Source organism: Xiphias gladius, chromosome 11 (genome assembly GCF_016859285.1).
Source record: "Xiphias gladius isolate SHS-SW01 ecotype Sanya breed wild chromosome 11, ASM1685928v1, whole genome shotgun sequence".
NCBI classification, from domain to species: domain Eukaryota; kingdom Metazoa; phylum Chordata; class Actinopteri; order Istiophoriformes; family Xiphiidae; genus Xiphias; species Xiphias gladius.
In genome coordinates, this window is record NC_053410.1 from 19,170,777 (window position 1) to 19,194,925 (window position 24,149).

At 40.7% G+C, this 24,149-nt stretch overlaps 1 protein-coding gene across 3 annotated transcripts in view; it reads right to left on the reverse strand.

Annotated features, from left to right (window-relative positions):
- arid4b (AT-rich interaction domain 4B) overlaps positions 1-24,149 on the reverse strand; it is a 41,585-nt gene that overhangs the window by 8,234 nt on the left and 9,202 nt on the right. For all 3 annotated transcript variants that reach the window (XM_040138821.1, XM_040138819.1, XM_040138822.1), the window contains exons 3-16: positions 21,368-21,478; positions 17,641-17,706; positions 17,235-17,325; positions 15,349-15,428; positions 14,921-15,012; positions 12,152-12,293; positions 10,776-10,855; positions 6,161-6,237; positions 4,206-4,354; positions 4,045-4,117; positions 2,892-2,986; positions 2,679-2,776; positions 2,216-2,414; positions 1,888-2,090 (exon numbers count right to left, since the gene is read on the reverse strand). In XM_040138821.1, the coding sequence (XP_039994755.1) occupies positions 1,888-2,090; positions 2,216-2,414; positions 2,679-2,776; positions 2,892-2,986; positions 4,045-4,117; positions 4,206-4,354; positions 6,161-6,237; positions 10,776-10,855; positions 12,152-12,293; positions 14,921-15,012; positions 15,349-15,428; positions 17,235-17,325; positions 17,641-17,706; positions 21,368-21,478 (1,556 nt within the window). The remainder of the gene's footprint in view (positions 1-1,887; positions 2,091-2,215; positions 2,415-2,678; positions 2,777-2,891; positions 2,987-4,044; positions 4,118-4,205; positions 4,355-6,160; positions 6,238-10,775; positions 10,856-12,151; positions 12,294-14,920; positions 15,013-15,348; positions 15,429-17,234; positions 17,326-17,640; positions 17,707-21,367; positions 21,479-24,149) is intronic.

Genomic DNA, 24,149 nt, shown 5'->3' on the forward strand with positions numbered 1-24,149 from the left:
GGACTGTTGGTTGGACAAAACAAGATGTCTGATGAAGTCACCCCAGGCTCTTGGAGCTTTTAAAATTATTAATCGATTAATGAAAAAAAATTAACCAGCAGATTAATCAATAATGAAAAGAATGGTTAGTTGCAGCCCTTAAGATATTACCCCAAAGCATTACTTATATCAAGACTTATAAATTCCTCAAAACCAGGGCTATGAAACTTTAACCTAATTATTATTATTATTATGCACTGAAAAGCCACAAAGAAAGGCTGGAGAGTCAGTCTCTTCATTAGAGCTGGAGCTGAGTACACTTCATCAGGAGAAAAAGATAAAAGGTAAACAAGACTCAGGCAGAAAATTAACAATTACTGTAGTACAAGACTTTCTCTTTATAAAATATAATTACCATCATTAATATAAATTAAACCATAACTGTCTCCTTTTAAGTCACTGTAAACTACCTCTCATTGGCTGCACACAATATCTGCTGCTGGAATGAAAATGTGATCTGGATTACAGGCTGTAAACATCAAACAGGTCTGAAATCGTCAGGAAAGCTCCGATCAGATCACATCAGCCCGCGGGTTGTCTGCACACTACCACGTCATCTGTGAGGACCGATGATCCTGACAAAGCCAAAGGATCAGGGAACCTCCAGACTTTAAGGAAGTCCACATATGATGGTGATCGGCATTATCGTACTATTGTGTGCCCACAGCCACGGGTGATAAAAACTACACAGGAGAGGAATACTAAGCGCAACAGCGTATGATCAGAACATCTTAGAGCTGGAGAAATTTACGATCCTTCAATTGGACAGAAAAAACAGCAGTAAACTAAGTATGTGGACTCTTCTTTTTTTTTTTTTTGCAGTGTTTTCTAGCCAGTCCCCAGTAGCCTAAACAACCTACACAAGTGTCAAATTGGAGGCCAAACAAACACAGGTCTAAACTAAACAGAGAGCACTGACCTAGATGCTCCGGACAGGAAACTAGAGGGGTAAAGACATGTAACTGAGACCAAACGATTCAACTACCCAGAACATACAGTTATCAACACTGAAAGTTCCGTTATGCTCTAAAGGCTGCTGCCTCGGAAGCACTATCTTGCATCTATTGTCCTAATGCATCAGTGACAACACTCACACACATGGAACATTTAATAAAGCTGAACACCAAAAAGCCAAAAAATGAGAAAAAAAAAAGACAGGAAGAGGGGGCGGAGAGACAGAGATAAGAATTTTGGAAAGGGGAGAAATCAAGAAGAGCACAGCCATGTTGTGTGCACTGAGTGAGCTGAGGCTGGCCATGGTCAAACAATCCCCGCTAGAGAGAGAGAGAGAGAGAGAGAGAGAGAGAGAGAGAGAACGAGAGAGAGAGAGAAAACAAGAACGAGAGAGAACGAGAGAGAGAGAGAGAGCACAGCATGACATGCCAGGTGAAAGGTAGCTAGCAGTCAGGCTTTGGTGCTCTAAGATGTCTCTGCCAGCTGATGCCGACTAAGCCACAAGAAATAATAATAGCACAGAGGGCAGTGGGCAGCTTAGTTAGAAGAGAGAGAGAGGAGAGCTTTCCTCTCTCTGGTTAGCAGGTAGAGGGGGATTGTGGGTGTACTGCGTATTAGTATCATTAAGGTCAGAACGATCACTGCTTGTTCATCTGCTAATGGTCTTTTAGGTTTTTACTACCACCAAGGAAAGCGAATGCCTCAGGTCTTTTTGTCTGGAGAAACTTTTAAAATTCTTAAATACTTAGGGTCAGATTGAATATCAACACAGCTTCCCCATGCAGCTATCCTGCATGGAGCTTGTGTCTGTGTCTTGAGGAATTTTTTTTTTTTTTTTTTTTTTTTTTTTTTAAAACCACCCTGGTGGAGGGACCATCCCTTCAGACCACCTACCCAGAGTTGTCCTTGCTCTCCTGCTCCTCATCAAGCTCCTGTTTCATGTTCTCAGCTCCGAGGTGAGCCGTTGATGAGCCCTCATCTGCGTCTCCCTTGTGGGGAGTGTCTTCTTCGTCATCGTCGTCGTTTGCGCTGTCCTTTCCCTCAGTTTTTGATGGTTCGGACTCCAATTTGTTTCGGGTCAAATCCGATTTCTCTTCCTAAGAAAGAGGGATGCTTTTAATATAAAACACACACATGGGTGCTCTACAGTAATTAATCGAAAGTAAGGGTTGGAATAAATATCTAACATAACGTAATCAAAACAATATTTAGGAGAATGCACCTTGCAGACTACAGATTGTGCACTGCAAATTTCTTCATCCAGCTGGGCTTTCTGCTCTTCAGAGCTGGACGATGTGGGAGCTGCTCCTCCTGCCTCCCCCTCAGACTTCACCTCCCCTTTGGTACCCTGCTTCAAAGGGAGGTCCATCCTGAAGGTGATGGCGGTGGAAGTGCAGTATTCCTCAAATCCATACAAGTACCTGCATGAGCCATATGTTTAATTTTACTGCTCCTCTCAAACAAGTACACATTTCAACAAAGTTAACCTTGCTAAGACAAAACCTCAATTTGCTCTTGAAGACTTTTCTAAACTGAGGAAGCAAAGTACTTAAAATGGGCATAAAAAAATAAAACAGGGTACAAACTGCATGTCAGTCTTGGTGAAAAACTACAGAAACATAAGCTGCATCTGCCCAACTGAGTTAAAAGCTTTGAGGAGCTGTGGGGGCAGCCCCTGTACGTACTTGCGGTAAGCACATTTGACATTGTAGCCAGCGGCTGAGTTAAGCACAGGGATTCCCAGATCCTGATAGACTTGCTTCCAAACGGAGCCGCTTTCAATCTACCCAGACATGGACATAGAAGAAGACAGTTCCACAGTCAGTGAACATCAAATGAGACAAGCATGACTAAAGTCAAACGACACTAAGAGGAATTGCTGTCAAAATCGCACTCACGTTGTCAAAGCCTCCCAGTTTGTGCACCAGCCTGTAGAGCTTGAACAGGTTCAAGTTCCTATAGCCCAGAACAGGGCGCTTGTTGATGGGAGTTCCTGAGGAGGAGAAAGACAGAACGGGTCGGGATGGTAGACACAAAGATACAATTAAACGGAGTGAGGCAGTGCTGCATTTTTTGTTTAATGGAAAAACTTTTATATAAAGCTGCCGGGAACTGATTTTCAACAGTGGTGGAGAAAGTATACAGGCCCTTCACTTAAGAAAAGGCAACAAAACTGCCAAATGAACTACTCAGAATATAAGTCCTGCATTGAAAATGTCACTTAAGTAAAAGTCTGCAAGTATTATTAGCAAAATGTACTTAAATAGTACATGTTAAACACCCCTGTGAGTGTTATGCTTGTATATATTATTAGATTGTTAATACTTATGCATTAATTAGTAGTAGCATTTTACTGTTTTAGTTGGTTGAGATGGGCTAATTTTATTATATATACTTTTGAATTGTTTTTATCAACAGTTTAAAATCAACACATCATATATTACGATCTGATGATGTGTTTTTGTGTAAAATCTTAATCTGCAAAGTAACTGGTAACTAAAGTACCAAATACATGTAGAGGAAAAACTACAATATTTTTATAATATAAATAGAAGATAGTAGAATTGTAGTGGAGTAGATGGTTGAAGTAGCATGAAAAGGAAACACTCAAGTCAAGTAAAAGTACCTCAAATTTGTACTCAAGTGCGGTATTTGTACTTCCTATCATTGCTGTTCAAAATATTTTAATGACCAGAGTAGGTGAAACCACATGTATAGAGATATCTCTTGTTGTAAAAGGATAATCAAAGTTATGAAACTATACATGAACCGTATTAGACTAAGTTAACTAGAAAATTTCATTTTCTTGTTTTGAGACAGCCTTAAAGGCTGTGGGTACAGCCTTTGGATCGTAGGAGGGAGATGACATCACATATAGAAATTGTTTTATTTGTCTTATTATTTTGTTTGTTTTTTTTAAACTCTCCCTTGTCTTCATCTCCCAGAGTGAAGAAGTAGTCGAAAGCCCTAAAATTACCTGCATTTGAGAGGTATGTTGAAGAGAAATGAAATGTTTCTGCAAACATCCATTTAACTGCACTTTGTACTCACCCCTGTCCTCCATGAACTTGTACAGCTGCTGCAGAAAGTTCTCCCTCTCCTCTGGGAAAGGCTCCACTTCCTCCTGCAGACAGGAAACAAGACAGTTTGAGGACCTTTTTTTTACTCCCAGGTTGTAGGGGTAGGAGCATGTGCAGGGTTCATGCCACTACCTCCTCCTCTTCGCCGCTGGCATCTTCCTCCTGCTCCTCCTCTTCATCCTCATCATCCTCCTCACTGCTAGAACTTTCCTCTTTCACTTCTGTCTTCCAGGTGCTGGGCACGACCAGCTGCTGCTGGAACTCAAAGGCTGCGTCCAGCGCTGCACAACACAGAGAGAAAACATATTGACCACACCCGGTAAGCACTGCCTATCATTCCCTGCTGCTGTTATTTAGCAAATTGAGTTTGTTAAACACATGCCGAAATATTTTTGAGAGATATAACAATTTTCCGGCTAAATAAACAGAGATAAGACATGAACAGATGTTTGAATCAGACCGCTCTTATCATCTTGCACGTCAAGTATAAATAACGTTATATTTCAAATTAAACAAATATCACAAATCAACAGAACACAAGGCCAGTATTCTAAATTTAAGGCTTTCCCTAAGGCTTAGGGTCATTGTCTTGTTGGAGAGTGAACCTTCGGCCAATTATGAGGTCCTGAGCGCTTGAACCAGATTTTCATTAAGGATATCTCTGTATTTTGCTCCATTCAGCTTTCCCTCAACCCTGACCACTCTCCCTGTCCCTGCCGCTGTAAAATAACCCCACAGCACAATGTTACCGCCACCATTTTCACCACTGGGATGGTTTTGGGCAGGTGCTGAATGGTACTTGGGTTCCTGCAGACATGACGCTTAGAAAGGAGGCCAAACAGTTCAATTTTGGTTTCATCAGACGAGAGAATTTGGTTTCTCACAGTCTGGGAGTCCTTTAGCTGCTTTTTTGCAAACTGTGAGTGGCTTTCATGTGTCTTTCACTGAGGAGAGGCTTCCGTCTGCCCACTCTGCAATAAAGCCCAGATCAGTGGAGTATTGAAGTGATGCTTGATTTTTGCTCTGTTATGCATCGGCAGCTGTGAGACCTCATATAGACAGCTGTGTGCCTTTCCAGATCACGTCCTATCAATTGAATTTACCACAGGTGGACTCCAGTCAAGGTGTAGAAACATCTCAAAGATGATCAAGAGAAATGGGAGGAAACTGAGCTAAATTTCTAGTGTCACACCAAAGGGTCGAAATAATTATGTTAACGTAATATTTCAATTTTTTCCTTTTTAATAAATTTGCAAAAAAATAAAATCTAAAATTCTGTTTTTGTTTTGTCATTATGGGGTATTTAGTGTAGTTTGATGAGGGGAAAAAATGAATTTAAACAATTTTAGCATTAGGCGATGTGAGAAAAGTGAAGGGGTTGAATACTTTCTGAATGGACTGTATACTGAATGAAACCAAAGCATCCTCAGGTTTTTTTCCTAAAACTACTTTGCTAAAAAAAAAAAAAAGATAATACAACTTATTTCTATTGTCACTCTGAAAATTATAGACTTGTATACAAAAATATGACAGTATATAAGACATTTTGACATAAACGTGAAGAAAAGAGCCATGGAAGAAAGCAACATGAAAATCTGTCAGGAGAATCTGCATTGATGCAGAGCAGCAGAAGCAGTCAGCCACAATGTTACAGGTGGGTTTAAGTAGCATCTAACCACCTTGGCAGATGCTTGTTTTACGCTTTTGTAATGCAGAAAATATCACAGTTGTGAGTCAACCACCTGTGAATACCAAGACTGGGATAGTAAAAAGTTGTTTCCTAACGGTAATTATGAGAGACTGAGAGCTCTGCAGCAGAAAAATGGGGGCACTATATAAAAACCCTGGTAAGGACTTCAAATAAAAATAGACTCGACAGTGACAGGCGCTCTCCACCGCTGCATTCCCCAGAAAAAAAACAAAACAAAACAAAACTTCTCTTTCTTCAGTCTGCCTTGTTGCGACCCACTCTGTAAGCGTTTTCTGCCAAGTGTGTCCACACACAGACCAGCCCACAGATGTCGGGGACTAGGTATGTGCTATGCACCAGTTCAGATTTCCCTCTCGAAGCTTTCCTTTAAACTCACCTGGTTTGAGCCCTGCGTCGGCTTTCGGAGGACAATCGCTGTTCATCTCGCGGACGTCCTTTCGCAGCACCATGTAACTGCAAAACACAACACAGCACACTGATTAAAAATGTGCACAGAAATGACAGCGTAGACAGTACCCAATGTTACTACACCAAGGTTCAGCACTATGGTGTGACTTTAAGGAAAAGCAGTAAGCCAGCCAAAAACTATGCAAGATTGTGTTTTCCTGAAATGAAAGTAGGTCTATAAAAATAAAATGTGAAGCAGCGAAGAGTAAATACCCTAAAATCTCGGTAATTAAAACACTGGGAGAGAGAAAGCTGCCCTTGAAGTTACTAACTTTACAGCCCAACACCAATAACAACCTCAAAACGTGAGGAGACATGAATGGTCATGACTGCATTCACAGCCTATTTTCTTAAAACATCTCTACAGCAGCTGGGCAAAGTGTCAGTGATCTGGCAGATAGATGGATCAGTGGAGCTTGTGAGCTGAAAGCAGTCAGAGGCTTGGCTGGTGTGCAAGAGAGACCATTTGCTGTGGTATCTGTAGGCAGCCGAGCTGATCCGATGACTAGATTTGCCAAGGAGTGAATTAAAAAACAAACAAAAAAAAAAAAAAAAACAGCTTATTACAGCTGAACGAGCTAATAGAAAACAGACAGTTTGGTTTAATGACATTTTCCGCATAGTCATTCACCAATGTCCTTGTGTGTAAAGATTTTTTTTTTGTTGAGGTTAACTAAAAAGATAAACAAGACTAAGCCATTACGGACATGCAAGCAGCTCTGGAGGCTGCATTTTGAGCTACATGCTAATAAATGCATGTTAACATTTGCTGATTAGTGCTAAAACAGCTGAAGCTGATGGGAATGTCAGTTTTGCAAGTTATTTGGCCATAAACCATAGTACTGAACAAAAGGAAATTCTATGCCATAGATTATTGTTACTATTATTGTTAGTTATTGTTATTATTAGAATTGATCCTCTTGTGACTTTGAATATACAGTTAGGTCCTTAAGTATTTGGACAGTGACACAATTTTTGTAATGTCGCCTCTGTGCACCACCACAAAGGTTTTGAAACAAAGCCATCAAGATGTGACTGAAGTGTAGACTTTCAGCTATAATTCAAGGGGTTTAACAAAAATGTTGCATTAACCGTTGGGGAATTACAGACATTTTTATACAAAGTCCTTCATTTTCAGAAGCATAAAACTAATTAGACAAACTAACATAATTATTATTTTTTAATACTTGGATGAAAATCCTTTACAGTCAATGACTTCCTGAAGTCTGGAACCCATGAACAGCACCAAATGCTGCATTTCTTCCCTTGAGATGCTTTGCCAGACATTTACTGCTGCCGCCTTCAGTTGCTGCTTGGATGTGGGTCTTTCTGCCCTCAGTTTTGTCTTCAGTAAATGAAAAGCACGCTCAATTGGGTTGAGGTCAGGTGACTGACTTGGCCATTGAAGAATATTCCATTTCTTAACCAAGGAAAGAATTCTGCAATCATCCACTTTAGTTGTCTTTTGTGGTTTTCCTGGCCTTTTGGTTCTGCTGAGCTCACCAGTGCATTCCATCTTTTTAAGAATGTACCAAATTGTTGATTGGCCACTCCTAAAGTTTCTGCTATCCGTCTGATAGGTTTGTTTTGTTTTTTCAGCCTAACGATGGCCTCCTTCATTTGCATCGTCAGCTCTTTGGACCGCATATTGAAAGTTCTCACCAAGAGCTACAAAATGCACGCACCTGTCCATGAAACTGATTGTCAGTCAACTGTCCAATTACTTTTGAGCCTTTGAAAATGAGAGATGATGTATAAAAGTGGCTTAAAAAAAAAAAAAAAAAAAAAAAGCGATATTTTCGTCGAACCCCTTAAATTAAAGCTGAAAGTCTACACTTCAATCCCATCTTAATAGGTTCGTTTCAAATCCATGTCAATCAAATGTCAACCTCATGGTGCAGCTAGATGAAAAATCAAGAGATCACCAAAATCAGTAAGATTCGTCCTCTGGGGACCATGACTGTCTGTAAAAAATATCATTTTGGTTAATGTTGCTGCAATATTTCAGTCTGGACCAAAGTGGTGGACCAACTGACTGACTGACCGGCTTTGCCATCCCTAAAGCCATGCCGCTAAGCATGGCTAAGAGTTTTATTATTGATTCATTTTTTCTGTCATTCGACTAATCAATTAATCGACTAATTGTTTCAGCTCTAAATACGACATGGACCAGTTTGCAGCCTTGTTTTGTTTAGCTGATTTTGAAAGTCTGAGTTAAAAACCTATGCACAGTGATCAAGCTGTCTTTTTCTGTATACTTCAATAGCACAGACAAGTTTGCAAGCAGGCCAAAAAAGAAAAAAATAGCAACCGCTTCAGTTTCCATTGTTACTATGGTAACCAGATCTGACTAAATAGGAATAGCCACTTCCTGACAACTCCCGTCTCTCCTCTGGATGTGACCTTGCTTTCCCTAAAAAATGTTTTCCAAAGCCATTGTTTTTGAAAGGCACGATGAATGGTTATCACTAACAATGCTAAACTCTCCAGAGGAAAGTGAACACGCTGACCCCGGCGCTGTGCGGGAGAGGTCACGTGGCTTATGGATGTGACCCCTCTTCAAAAAACAAATCACGCAGAGAGCAGCAAGTTAGAATAACTAGGTAATAATAGATGAGAAGAGGCTGACATAAATGATAAAAAGTACAATAACAAACAATGACAAGTGGAGTCTGTGTGTGCGTGTTCGTTGTAAAAGAATGGAAAAGCACTTGAAAACAGCGTGTCCACAAAAAGGGTTAAAGAAAACGGTGCAGCATAGTAGAAATCGTGGCATTACTGAAAAGAAGGTATAGAGAGTCTGAAACTGGTGTTGATACATGTGAAAAATTGCTTTCATACTGCCAGATCTCAGCAATGACTATATGTGGTAAACTCTGTTCAAAAGCTTTGTTCTGTCTTAGTAAATGTATGAACTTGTCTCTACAGGGACCACTTGCAAAGCCTGTGATAGATCAAACTGTAACATAACATGCCTGATGGATCAGAGTGATACATCACATCACACACGAGTAACAGTAACAATATACCTTTTTTTATCTTTGTTATTCCATCCACATAAAAGTAAAAGGATAGGAGGAAAACAAACCTGAAAATCTCATTTACAATGATATATATTTTGTGACATCTTACATTTTTATTTCTTGCACCCACCCTTGGATACACTATGCCGATTTCAATGAGTGAAATCAAATTGCCACAAAACAGAAAGGCAGACTGCCACTGTGCGATTTAATTTGCAACAAAAACCATCACAGGGCACCAGGCTCAGAGAGGACATACTTCACAAGTACATGACTTCCAGTTCTTCTCTGATGTATCATTCCTCATCTTATCCGTCTCATCAACTCTACCCTTCACCTGACTATTAGCCAAAATAAAAGTGAAAAGCCTTCCTCTGCTAGGAATATGTCATCAGCTGCAGATTAAGGGTCAGGCTGATGAGTTACGCGGGATATCTATAAAGGAACGCAGACTCAAGGCTGTTCTGTCATCACTGGAATTCAAACAGACAGTAAGGTAGTCTCAGGAGCAGCGAGCCAACACCAAATTAATTTGAGTTTGGGCTACGGCATATTTCTACCCACATACAGAGAGACTGCAGCAACAAACGACCAGCTGATTGCAGACTCCTGACAGGACTTATCCCTCTCTTCGCCCCAGACAAAACAATCTGGCTTTGTGATTCCACGCCACGGGCAGGCTGCAGGGAAGCTACACTACCTCACCTCACCAGTAACTTACAGCCTTAGGACGAATAAATCAGCAAAACCCAGCACTGCCAAGGAAGGCACACAGTATATTACCTCTTGTTGGGGCATCGCAAAATCTGATCTTATATTCTTCTGAAGCTACATATGATGTATCATGGATATTTTAATTCATTTTCTAAACATGCACAATTAATTAGTCAATTTAATCAAAATAGTGATAATACAGAGATTTGTCATGAGTGGGAAATTCAAACCATGTAACTATGCTGGAAGCATAAATTTAAAAAAAAGGCAAGAAAAAGCAAAAAATATGCACCATAATCATCTGACATATGTGCAAATATTGCACATATATTTTGCAGCTATACCTTACAGTAGAGTGCACACAAGCATTTCCTTGTGTATGTGCTTCTTCATAAAGAGGTTCACTGCACATACTGTGTATCCTCCTGACTCCTGATGGGGATGTTTTACAGCGGTACTAAATGATTAGTTGTTTAATAGACTTACGGAAAATTAATCAGGAACAAATTATTATCATGTGAAAATAACCAATCATTTGCTTTTCAAAGCTTTGGAAAAGATTGTTTGTTTTTCCCTTAATGTGAACTGAATTCCCTCTTTTTTTTTGTGCAAACGATCCAAAATCAGTAAGCAATTCTAAGGCCTACCTTTATGCTATGCTAACTTCTATTTTGACTTTTTATTGATTATTACTTTTGACTGATGGATTGATTTATTGATGATGAAAAAGTCAAATAACCTACTGATAATCATTAGTGCTTCACATATGGTGAAAGTGTGGTTTTTAGCACATAAGTAATGACTCACAATTTTCCATCCTTGAAAGAGCGGACGAAGATGTTGTCCTTCTTCATAGTCACGTCTTCATGACAGTCCGGGGAGATGACCTTGTTGCACAGAAACAAGAGACAGTTAATAGGTCAGATGAGGTGGCACTGTGTGTGTGTGTGTGTGTGTGTGTGCGTGTGTGTGTGTAAGGGGGGAGAGGGGTGTCAAAGTATGAGTCAATGACCAAAGTAGTTTCAGCAAAAGGCCACGGTGACGGATTACAAAATGTGCTGTCTACGAAACAAAAACAAACAGGTGGGAGAGTTGAAGAGCGATGTGCGAGGTGGGGCATGCCCACTCGCAGCCTGTGCTGCTGCTGTTTACTGGAGTCGAGGGGCACAACAGCGAGAATTGTTCCAGTGCCAGGGTCTAAGGCAGAGGAAGCAGCACTGCCGTTATGGAGATCCGATTTCCACCAGGACTCGCCTGCTTGCTCCCACTCTCTGTATCTACGGCGCACACTTGCAGGGTGGATTCTTTTACTTGACCACTATGACTCACGTTTGCTCTCACGATATCATTTCTCTTTTGGGCGCATATGCCGTGCTGCAAATGTGCAAATGAAACCAACAAGTTCACACATACAGACCTGTTTCTTCTGACTTTTATTTAACTAGGCCATTTAAGGGCACACTGTTTGTTACAGATATATGAGACATCTACCACTGTACTACTCCACCCCTCTGCCATACGGTCACAGTGTAAACAATGACAGGTTACTGTGCAATGTACTTCTCTGGGCTGTCACAAGGAGGCAGCATAGAGCTCAGTCAACAGCCAGCCAAGAACAACAAACCCTGGAGGTGGGGCCCTGCTGACTACACCGTTAAAGGGACAGCTTCCCCCACCCCTCTCCTGTTCTCCATGTTACACTTATAACACTTACATAAACAAACAACGCCTGTTACCATTTCATTGTGTGTAAACGGTGGTTGAGAGTTAAGGGTGGGTGGAGTGAAATGGATTGGAAAAGACTGAAAACATCAAACCAATGTTTGTACTGCATTGTTGCTCACATCAGGGAAAACAAGTCATATCTTTTTCCTCCAAAATAAGAGTCGAGCTGTTTAGCTCTCAGAAATTCTTCAAACTACAGAAGTCAGGTTGCTACTGCAGGCAGTTTGTCTTAATTATAGAAATCAGCCATTATAACTGCAACAGCAGCATTTTCAACATTTAATTGTGGGTGAAACACGATACCATATTCCTGCCTGCAGAGTGCTGAGGTTATATAAGGAGGCGTTAAGATGAAGTGGCACAAAGCTGTAAGTGTACTAGAAGATCAGCAGCAGTGGCCCCCGTTCTTCACAGTGAAGGAGGAGAGAGCAGTGAAGGAAGGGAGACTCTGAGCTCACCAGAGCAGGATACCAGGTGGTCTTCTTTTTGTCCCCGGTGGCGACCCCCTCCACACAGACCACTTTGCCGAACAGATCCTCATTCTGTCGTTGATCGCTCTCCTCTTCTTCACTGGAAGATGAAGACAACTCTTCTTCTTGACTGTGGGAGAAAAGAGAAGTTTACTCAACGGGCCGCACTTTAGAAAGGTACAGTGAACGTGTAGTTTTTCATAAACACATACTTTTGAATTCAGTTCAATTTACACACAGCTTAGTGCAATAAACTATTATCATGTGAAACCTTCCCTCCTTGCAGTTTCTCAATTGTGACAATTTGCTGCTTTTCTTTGTCTTATCTGATTTAAAACCTAACAATTTTAGTTTTTGGTCTGTGGTTCAGGCAAAAAAAGCAATGTGATGACATCACCGTGGGCTTTACGAAATTGTGATGGACATTTTTCACTTTTTCTGACATTTTATAAACGATTAATCAGTTGATCAAGACAATAATCATTAGTTGCAGCCCTAGTAAAAATATTCACAACTCCTCTGTTTCAGTATGGTGTATGCAATTGGTTGGCTCAATTCATAGTTGCTGGATGCACACAAAGCTGTCCCAGTCTCTAGTTTCAGTTAGTTATAAAACTATTACATGTCATCAAAATATGATCTGCAACAATGGGGACTGGTGTGTATCCCTAAACTTAATCAGATTTAATACCGAAAGTGTTGACATTTGACTGTGAAAGGACAGGAGTGTAGTATAAAGAGAGAAAAACATTCTGGTTGCTCATAGTGCTGCGGAGACATTGGCATTTCATAATAAATCCACACTACTGTGTATAAAAACTTTGCTTGGGTCTGCCTCAATACAGACCAATCACCTTTTCATTTAACTGCTATTCAGCTAGAAAACATCACAAAAGTCTCCAACTAACGATCCATAGTACAACAAAACCATCTGCAAACTTTCTAGTCTTATCATTATGTAGCACAGCGAACCATAAGGTCCGCTTTACTGATGAGCTCCCTCATTAGGATCAGTTTATTGACGAGCCGGCTCATTCTCTGCTGTCTGACATGAATCCTGAATGCTCAGGCCCTGACTGCAGCCAGCAGACAGGCAGCCAGCGACCATGCAAGCAGCACCAGCAGGCAAACAGATCCTCCGTCTTCTTTTTATGCTTCTCTATGCCTGTTCTGAGAACAGCTCTATGTCAACACACACACACACACACACACACACACACACACACACACACACACACACACACACACACACACACACACACACACACACACACACACACACACACACACACACACACACACTCTCTGGCATGACTCAGGAGCAGTAAATCAGCCAGACTGCTAGTACTACTACAATAACACCAACAACAACAACTAATCTGTGAATCAAAGTTATAAACAAAGCACTCTAGCAACTCAATGAAGAAGAGACTACAATTCATTTAGGAAAGAGTTTGCTTCATTTATATTATATTTAGTTAACAATTAAAAGTTACCATTACTTTTAAGACAGTAATTTAAATGAATAGTTTGAGTAATACGTTTATTTGCTTTCTTGCCGCAAGTTAGATTAAAAAATTGATAGCACCCATGTCTGTATGCTAAATATGAATCTGTAGCCAGCAGCTGGTTATCTTAGCTTAGCAAAAAGACTGGAAACCAGGGGAAACAGCTAGCCTGACTCCATCCAAAGGTTAAAAAAAAAAAAAATTCCAACTGCCAGCCCCTCTAAAGCTCATTAATTAACATGTTATATGTATATTGTTTGTTTAATATGTACAAAAATTGAAATGTTAAAAAAAAAAAAAAATCTGCTGGTTGCCTGGCAACCTAACAAGATTTAGTGTGTTACCTTCTGGCAGGCTACCTGTTTCCCCCTATTAACAGTCTTTATGGTACAGACATGAGAGTATCAATCTTCTTATTTAACCCTCAGCAAGAAAGGAAATTAGCATTTTCCCCAGAAGGTTGAGCTACTCATTTAAACAGTAGAAAAAAAAAACTCTTAAAACAAGCAATGTATCTTTTTTAATCTCAATCTGTGCTGCATTGTTAGTCCTTGTTATTCGACAGTTAACTGACTATTAGTGCACAAGAAGTCAACTGGTCCAAGGTGCTAATGTGCAGCTGGGACCGCTCCAAGTCAATATTGCATCAATGTTTAGAATAGTATTGACTTTTCTCTAAGTGCCATTAGCAATGGGTGTCAGAATTAGATTATGTAGCAAAGAGTCCTCTTTACAAAATAGTGGAGTCATAATTATATCCAGGGCCAAAAAAAACCCTCAGTAGTTCTTATATCCCTGATCAAAACTCTGCAGTCTACCAGGAGTCAGCACATCAGAGCAACAAACACCCACTGGAACATTTGAGTCAAAGGAGGGGAGAAGAAAAAAAACAAACAAAACATTCAGCAGGACAATACCATGTTCACATTTTACTCTCCAGCACGCACGCACGCACGCACATACATGCACACGCACACGCACACTCACACAGGAGCCTGGCGCGATTAAGGAACTGGAGGGAGCGAGTACGCTGACCTCTGCCGGGCCTAAGGGGCTGTTTATGAGGGGAAGGAGATGAGAGTAAATCTTTCAGTTCATCTGCTGTCAGCACACTCAAAAATGGGGGAGCCTGTTACTCGTGACCGTGGATGGGCAGTGAAAAACCCTCGCCACCAGCATCACAGACCGCAGATATATTAGGTTTGATATGAGCCCTGCAGGACTTGGAGAGGCAGAGGACAATACTCACATCGGGTTCGATCGTCGGCCGCGGTTGCCCTTCTTGCCTATGACAGGTGTGCCGAAGTGCTCGGGGTTGGTGAGAGGGAGTCTGTCAAGTGTCTGCAGAGGAGAAAGAGCCTCAGTGCCAACTTGTCAGACACTAAATTGGAAGACTAAAGATTTATCCTATATACCTTGAAGAAATTCTCTTCATGGGATTTCATTGGTCACAAGTAGAGGGGTTTACCCCGCACTTTGCTTTGATATCAGTTTACATTTCCTGGAAATATTTGACAGTTGAACTTCTAAATGCCAATATGGGACTAATTATGAGCAGTGTTTTCATTTGAGCACTGTGAGTAGAGATGTGAGACTGTTGGTCACTAGGTAAAAACTATCAAATGAGCTTTGTTACGCTAGAAAGCCACAAAAACTGCAGAACAGCCCAATACTTGCCTCGCTCTCTGCAAAGTGACGCGCTCCTTTCAGGCAGAGAGAGGAACGCCTCAGGGTCTTCTCATCGCCATCGTCAAACACTGTGGAGATAAGGGAGAAATTTTTAGACTGCTGTATGTAAGCCAGGGGTCCAACACACACACACACACACACACACACACACACACACACACACACACACACACACACACACACACACACACACACACACAGTTACAAAATGTCTACTTGCTTTTTTGGATATGTTAAAAACAAATTATGCTCGTCTTTTAAGGCTTTGATAGATACAGTGACAGAGTCGCTTTCAGCTTGTGGCTCTATGAGAGCTTCAAGGACCCTCTGCCAGACAGAATGAAGTAAATGGCACAATAAGAGAAACATGGGGAAGTGTCTGATGCATTAACTGATATTAAATCTCCATGGACTTTCACAATAAGCACCCACAACAAATAACACTAAACATAATAATAATAATAACAAACATAAGGACACTTAAGGAACCTTCCTTTCACTTTCAGCCACATCGCTCCCAAAGACAAACCCAGATGTGTAAATACTTAAATCCCATTATTCATTGCTCAAATCTACTTGGCAACAACAATGAAAGGAAAACACTTGAGGTAACTTCAGCGGTGACTTGTTTTTATTGTTTTCCCACTGATGACAGAAAGGATGAGAGTTTAAGACAGGGGAACACCCCATGGGCGCTCTTAAGCGACAAACAGCTGCTGAGAGACTGCGGATCTGAGCAGCAGCCTCTACACTGTACGCTTTGGATTATCCAACGTTGTAACTGTGTTTGCTTGATAGACTTGCAGTTACAAATTGAAACTAGAGCAGCAGCTTTAATACTCAATTTAATTTTTCAAGCAAAAATTCCAACACTATGCTAGTTCCAGCTCCTCAAATATGAGTATTTGCTGCTTTGTTTTATGTAATTGCAAACTGAATATCTCTGATGGGCTAGAATGTTGGTCGAACAAAACAAGCAATTTGAGAACGTTACCTTCGACTCTGGGAAAACGAAAAGAAAAGTTAAAAATGTAATGATTCTCAATCAAGCTCTGGAGTTATAAGGAGCTTAATTCTTTAATTCCTAAGCAGATTTATTTACATTTATTTGCGATGGACATCAGAGATACTGATATCCTCAGGAAGAGTAAATCACGTTGAATCTAAGACTACGTGTATCATGTCTATGTGTTGCCTGGGATGGCACCTCTCACAGTCCAAAAACTTCTGTTATAGCTCAATCAACCTCTGAAGCTACCTAAAACTAAAGTTAAATTCTTAAAAAAAAAAAAAAAAACAACTTTTCGTTGTTCATCAATACTATCACATTAAAGTTTTTGTTTAACAGTTTTATGAGTTTGTCTTGTCCACTATTTCTTGCCACGTTAGTTGCTTTGGACTAGACATTATTTTGGAATGTAATTAAATGGAAACATAATGTGTGTGCAGTTTGATTTTTACTGGGCATTTTAATAATCCACAAAAACCAGTAATGGTCTGAATTGATGGTTTGGGGATCAAGTCATAGTGCCTTTCATTTATAGCCCAAAATTAGAAATCACAAAATATGCCTCAAGGTGCTTTACAATCTGTAAAGCATACGACACCCTGTGCCCGTAAACCTTCCAATCAGATAAGTAATAAGCCCCCGTCCCCCTCCAAAAAAAACAAAAAACAAAAAACAAAAACCTGCACTGTGAGAAATCAACTATGGAAGATGGTTCTGACAACAACTTTAAGTATAGCGCTTAGGCAAAGGTAACACAAACCCTGAAAACCCTTTGGAATTTTCATTGTACACAAAGATGTATTTACAAGCTAGAGAGTACAAGTCTGAGACAGGAGGAAAAGCAGGTGGTTTGTTAATGACTTACCAACAGTATATATGCTAGCATCGGTCAGCTTGTTAATTGTGGCCTCCTGGTAAACTCCATCTTGATTCTTCACCTCTACAACAGCACCCACCTGTTGAATGGATTCACTGCTGTTATTTGGCACATTGCTGCTACAAGAATCCTAATGGACTGAAATTAAATTGCAAAGCGAATGCTTCATTGACAGATGCTCTTGTGCTTTTTCTAAATTCACTATGAGAGAGAAGGGGGAGAGGATACAAAAGGAAGTATAACTAAAACATGTGACATAATTTGAAGTTTACGCAAAAGAGATTGATCATGAACAACAATATAATTAAGGTTAATCAATGCCTGTGTGTGTGTAATGACAATGTTCTCTCTGACTGTAGCACAACATCCATCTCCTCCATCTTTCCTGCCTTACCTTTAGAGGTCCTTTGATGTTTTCATCATGAACCTCAGCTGTGGACAGATCTGGTTTAAAGGTCACCTGGGGAACGGGGAGGCAACAGAGGAGGAGAATCAGTAACGAGAATAAACAAACAATTCCCTAAAGGCCTGACTGGGCCACATCAATCTTCCACTTCGAAGAGGAAGCACGTCCCTACTAACACTGCTGGACTTTATAACTGCGATACACTGATTACAATGATGGACTCTTTCAGCTAGACAGGTTTGTTATAGGTTAGGTTTGAGATAACTGGTGAAGGGTTTTTGGTGTCATTAGGCAGCAGCATGTGTGTGACTATTAAATTCTATGGCTCATTTCTGGCATTGTTGAGTGAGCGACCACCAATTGGCAACTGTGCCGCGACTGCTGGCACCTGCTGTGGTGGATTGCTGTTGTGAATGTTAGGGGCTACACTAACTAACCATCCCCCCACCCTCCGCCTGTATGCATCTGCAGCCTCCCCTAAGTGAGCCATGGTAGATCATAATCTGATCACGCTGTGGTAATCTTGCATCTGCATGGCGACCTGGAAACACTGAGTGACAGAAACGACCATAAGGCAGGCATGCGCGCGCGCACACACACACACACACACACACACACACACACACAAACACACACACACACACAAACCCGCACCCACAAATACACACACGCCCACACACCCCCACACCCACAGAGACAGACACACACACACTTGCAGCCATTTACTGTCACAGATTTTCCAAGGAGCATGTGTGAAAAGTGTCAAAGCAGCCAGAAGCACAGAAGCTGTTAAGTATTACAAATGCCTCTCCCTACTTTATAGATCCAAATGCTCATGTGCTTCTTTTTTCTGTTTCCTGAGGGATATTAAAGTAAATTTTAGGGGCGTGTGCTAGTAAAATTGTAACATAATTATAATGGAGAACTGGTCCCACTTTTATTGACTGTGATTTAGTTTAGAATCAACCGCCAGACAAGGGCAGAAAAAGATGTTACGCACCCCATCTCAGAAAACAAGCCTGCAGGTAACAAATTCAGACAATGCTCTCTCGAGTCAGTTTAAAATATACAGCAGAAACAGCAGTCAAAGTCTCGCCGTGAAGGCAGGATCAAGACAATGAAAGAAAGAAATACATACTGTACGATGCTGCTGAATTGTCAGGTCATAAAATAAGAGGAGGGGAAAAGTAGGAATGAAAAGCATCCCGAGGTAGCGTTTCCTCAGTTATGGAGATAATGACATTCCTGCAAGGGTGGAATAAAGGAATCCCTTTCCTCGCAGGGACAAGCAGGGGCCTCCATTCTCTACAGTAAGAAGGAGGGGGACTCTAGCTGTCCAAAGACCCAGCTAGAGAGCGTCAATAACACAGAACCTCTGACAACCTCCTAATTGTGAGCTTGGTTCTTGCAGAAGTCTGCATAAAACCGACTGTAACCACTTCAACTTAACAACCAATATTGGAATATTATATGAAACCATATTTCTGATAAAACAGAGCTTTAGTCCGGCAAATGTATGTAATGTGAAAGGGTTTTTTCAGGAGCTCACAGTCAATTATATTACATGATTCCTTCTTACAAAAAGCCTAAAAATATTATCAAGCTGCAGGATATTTCTCTATACTAAATTCATACTGGTTAATGAGCATTTTCACAATTTGAAAGTGCAAGACTGTTATGTTTCTGTTTAGTTAATACAGCAATGTAAAGTGAACTTTGATCTTGATTTATTCAAACAAATTTGACTGCAGAGGTGTATTCTGTGTTCTTGGCCATAAACAGCAAAAGGACATGATCCCTGGCTAACAACAAGCACCGACTATATTTGTGACGGCTCAGACAAAAATAAACAGCAACTCGCGTTGTTTCACTTATTTTCCTCCAGACCCTCTCTCTCCTTTTTTGGCTCCTGTTGCTTCAGATTCACACAATTCAGTACATTTGCTTCAGAGCAAACAGGAGTAAGGCTATCACTTTTTACTCAAAATTTCAAACTACTATTTGAACATGGAGGGGGAAAAAAATGTAATATTTGATTTGTAATGATCTGTCTGAATTCAAAAATTCACATCATGCAAAACAGAGGAAACTACAAAGCGAGCTCAACAGATTATAATGACACTAAACCATCTGAGAAGTAACATGTGGAAATATTTTGGATTCAACCCCACAGATGGAAGGCTCGTGGATAAAGGGGCAGCTGTTTGCTGCCTTTTGGAAAACACAACATTACAACAGTAGTAACATTACCACAACAACAAATCTGAAGTTGCTGGTGAGGCAGCAGAGCCACCACCATTGAACATTTACATTGAATTTTCTCAATGAATTCCTTGAATTTAGTTTTTTTGTAGGTAGAGATCTGCTTTTGAAAATAAAATTGCACTTCTTTTCATTCAAGAGATTCTTTTATTTGCACTATGCACATGTAGCACGTTGTGCCTGTAATGCAGCATTCATTTTTTGACACACTGCTTGTTACTGTGCCATGGGGTAGTCCTGACTGATCATGTGTGCTGAGCCTTTCACAGGAAGTGATCTGACGTGATGCTAATTGACTTTTTACAAGGTCCTCTCGTATAGATCATCGTCATAAATAACAATGTCACACAGATCTTTTTACTGAGCATTAAAAAAAAAAAAAAATCACTCAAAAGACACCAGCACCATATGCTGCAACCATTAACTCTGTTAAAAAAGCAGACACAGAATAATGAACCAAAGAGCTAAAGAGGAATTCATTACAGTGGAATATTCAGATTCACAACCACTGAATAATTGCCACGTCTCAACGTTAGTGTGACTGAGCTCACATTCACATTACAGCTACTCAAAAACAAACCCCACACTCAGCCAATTAGTATGGTAATTAATTTATGAGCCGAGACTGTCCTATTAGCTTCATTTTAGCCCATAGTATTTAAACTAAGAACATCACATGGTCTGCTCTGTCATGTTGTTTGTCCACGAGACAAAACGGCACATCATTTGATGATTTCAGCTGGTGCGCCAGAATGGCAGAACATCACTGCTCTTTTGTCTCTACAGGGGGAACTATAGTGCACTGACACAGTGAAAAAGCCAGCATCCAATCTTTGTTCCTCCCACACACTCTAGCAGAACGAGAGACAAGCGATCTGTCTCTATTGTATTATCCAGATGCTCCAGCCCCACTGGGAAATGAGATACTGTACTACGTGCATCATGCAATGCCTTCATCAGCAAGGCATAAAACCAGTGGGGAAACGTGGAAGCCGTGGGCAAGAGGGATGCCTGAGAATGTGACAGGGATCTGGTGGGCTCTGCCAGACCCCGCATCTGTCACAGCTGGGCCCCCTGATCAGTGTTTCAACTGTATGAGCGGTACTAACAACCAAGACCAGGTGGTAGTGCTCCAGCATGTGAGCAACGCAGCTGGATTTTTGGCAACATTGGAGACAAGTAAATACTGTAATTTAAATGCACATTCTCAGAATAAGTCTATTATGAACACATTCTAATCATCCCAACCACCACGGTGTCTACAGGAATGTTTTGGACAATGCCTTTTAATTGTGGCCGTCTTCTATCTAACTGCTCCGGATGTATAATAAAGCTGAGCTGTGTGATCAAACAAAGACAAGAGCCCCTAACCCTGCTGCATTCCACTTCACACATAACACAGAGACAATAAATTTTTAATTTTGGATCGTGAGCACTTTGAAATGTGACTTACCTTGGCCTTGACTAGCCTCTTGGCAGTCTTGATCTTGGCCTCGCAGAAAGCCCCTCGGTATTTGGCACTCACATCTGTCCCTACTGTCAAGTAGGGGGGCTCCTCCAGTGTCTGAGGAAATATGAAAAAAAAAAAAAAAAAAAAAAAACACAAAACCAGTGAGTTCAAAGCCTTCATATGTATATATGTATATATGTATATATATATATATATATATATATTATATATATATATATATATATAGCTTACTGACACAGGTGTATTCTCACAGCGAAAGTAAGACGACACACATACAGGCTTCACATAGTGTAGGCCAGCTACGCAAAACCAACCCGGCTCAGTGATTCATCCATGGAAAACACATACCATCTGCTCTGGGTATTGGAAAACAAGCCTCTGAGGGAGCAAACAAAAAGGCCACTTCACTACTGCTTTGATGACTACAAAGAAGAAGCTATCCGAAACACGTAGCACCATCTTGTGTCATCATTGGATGTTTATCAAACCTCCCCCCGTCTCAAGAACAGATTTGCGGAGGGTAGGGTACACAGAGAAAACAGACTTTCAGTGTGTGGATTAGGGCAGACGATGTTTGTGGTTCATGCAGTGTGGAGATGAATTTACTAAGGGTTTTTCACTAAGGCTCGAGAAAAGGCCCAACCTAACAGTGGTATATTTAGACATCTTTCTAGAATAAGACCCAAAGTGGGACACACTTCCTGCTGACAGGAAACGTCAAGACCAGTTGGAGTATGTCATATGTGCACTTGGCCAATACTTCTGACTGCAGGTTTTAACATCAGCTCCTCCTCTAATATGCCAAACCACAAAGCTGCATTTTTTAAGCAGTGCACTGAACAAGAAAACACATCTTCCTACTTTCTGAGTGAATGAATATAGTGTAGTAATGCCCAGTGTAATGAACAAGCTCCCTAACAATTTAACATCAGGTTATTTACAAAATGTACCACAGAAAGATGGCTCTAGATTTCATACTACACATTTGTTACTTGTAAGACTCAGTAAGACATGTCAACTCTATAATTTAAAAAAAAAAATTATTATTATTATTATTTTTTTTTTTACAATCACAAACATAAATCTTATAGACCGTGTCTACATTCATAACAGCTAGTCACTGTTCCCCCGTGAGGAGGGCGAAGAGTGTACAGGTTGCCATTCTGAACTAAAAACTACAACAGCGTTTAGCAGCACTCTAACCAGTGAGGAGGAACTAATCACTGACACCAGCTGCTGTAGGCCTCTGTGGCACATACTTGTGCCATGAGAGAACCACTTTAAGGACTGAAAAGTCCACGTCTGTGAATATGAGATCTTTGACGTGTTTTAACGGTTTGCAGGTCAACATATTTGTTTGCCCAAAGCAATCTGCTCCTGTAGCTGGTTTTATCAACTTCACGAATCCTTATTTACTTTAACTCAGGGGGGTACACTAGCTGTTTAAAATGACCTACTGCCTTCGTGTAAACACTTTAAAATGTTCCTAAGGTATTGCACGTGAGCAAACCCTTGAGTGGCATGAAAAAGAAAAAGGAAAAAAAACAAAAAAACAACAACAATAAATAGCAGCCAAGAGTTTTATAGAAGAGTTCCACATTGATGGAGTGCGTCAGCAGTAGTGAGAACAGCAGCTTTAGGGGGGAAAAAAAAGAAGAAAAATAGTTTCTTTGCCAATATTCCAGCAACATTTTGCAGGTGCAACACACTTCTTACCACTGACTGAATACTGCATTTGAACTTCAAGATAGAAGCTATTCTGACGGTCTATACTGACACCCCTCTCTCCATGGATACTATAAATACTGTAACATTAAGGGCATTAAATTCACAGCATATGCAGGGGGAAAATTTTGCCCTTCCTGATAAATTGGAGTAACGGGTAAAACAGCAGTATGATTAAAAATACACGGGCCAATTATCCAAATGAACGTAAGGGTTTCATATCCCTCATTAATCTTATCTGACAGACAAATAAAGCATCTAGCAATTTTGGGCCACACACTCACACCACAAAACCAAGAAGATAATCTGATAATACTCAGTTATGAGACATCAACAGAGGTGAAGATTATCTGGATCGGCAGACTACTACTATTACATTAACTGTCTGCCAAATTGTGATGCAGGACAACCAGAGATTGCCTGGCATGCAACTAGGATCCTCTGACTGATAAAAAGTAGAAGTAGATAAAGTACTGTGTACTAAAAATAAGTATGGTTGCTTGCCAACTGTAATCCAGTTCAGCTCTGCGAACAAAGAACTGTTAGGATGTTCTGTTTACTTTAAAGTAAACTGAAGGGGAACTCTGTCCACTCTGGTTAGATGCTGAAGTGACGAGATGTTCCTTTTATCAAAATCACTGCAGAGTAAAATTATACTAAATCTAACACTCATCTGTCCGAAACCTAACTCAAACTGAAAAAATAAAAGTAGTACAGAAACATGTTTGTTGACAAGTCGACATATTGCATCCTCTGTGTTAAGAAGGCTGTGAGCTTTACACGGTCAAACCAGGAGAGGGTGCCTCATCTCCAGTGTCTCTGGGATTCTGACAGATGGGATACAGGGGCAGAGTCCAGCGCACTTCAGCCTCCCTACCTCTCAGATAAACACCTCATTAGTCTTTAGTGCAGCCTGCACTCGCCAACACCAGGTTTACATGACGCAGCAGCCATTTCCACTTGCTAACCAACTCTCTTGTCAGTCATGCCCTCAAAACAAAGCTGGCCTGCCACTGTGTACACCACTTTTGCAGCTCAT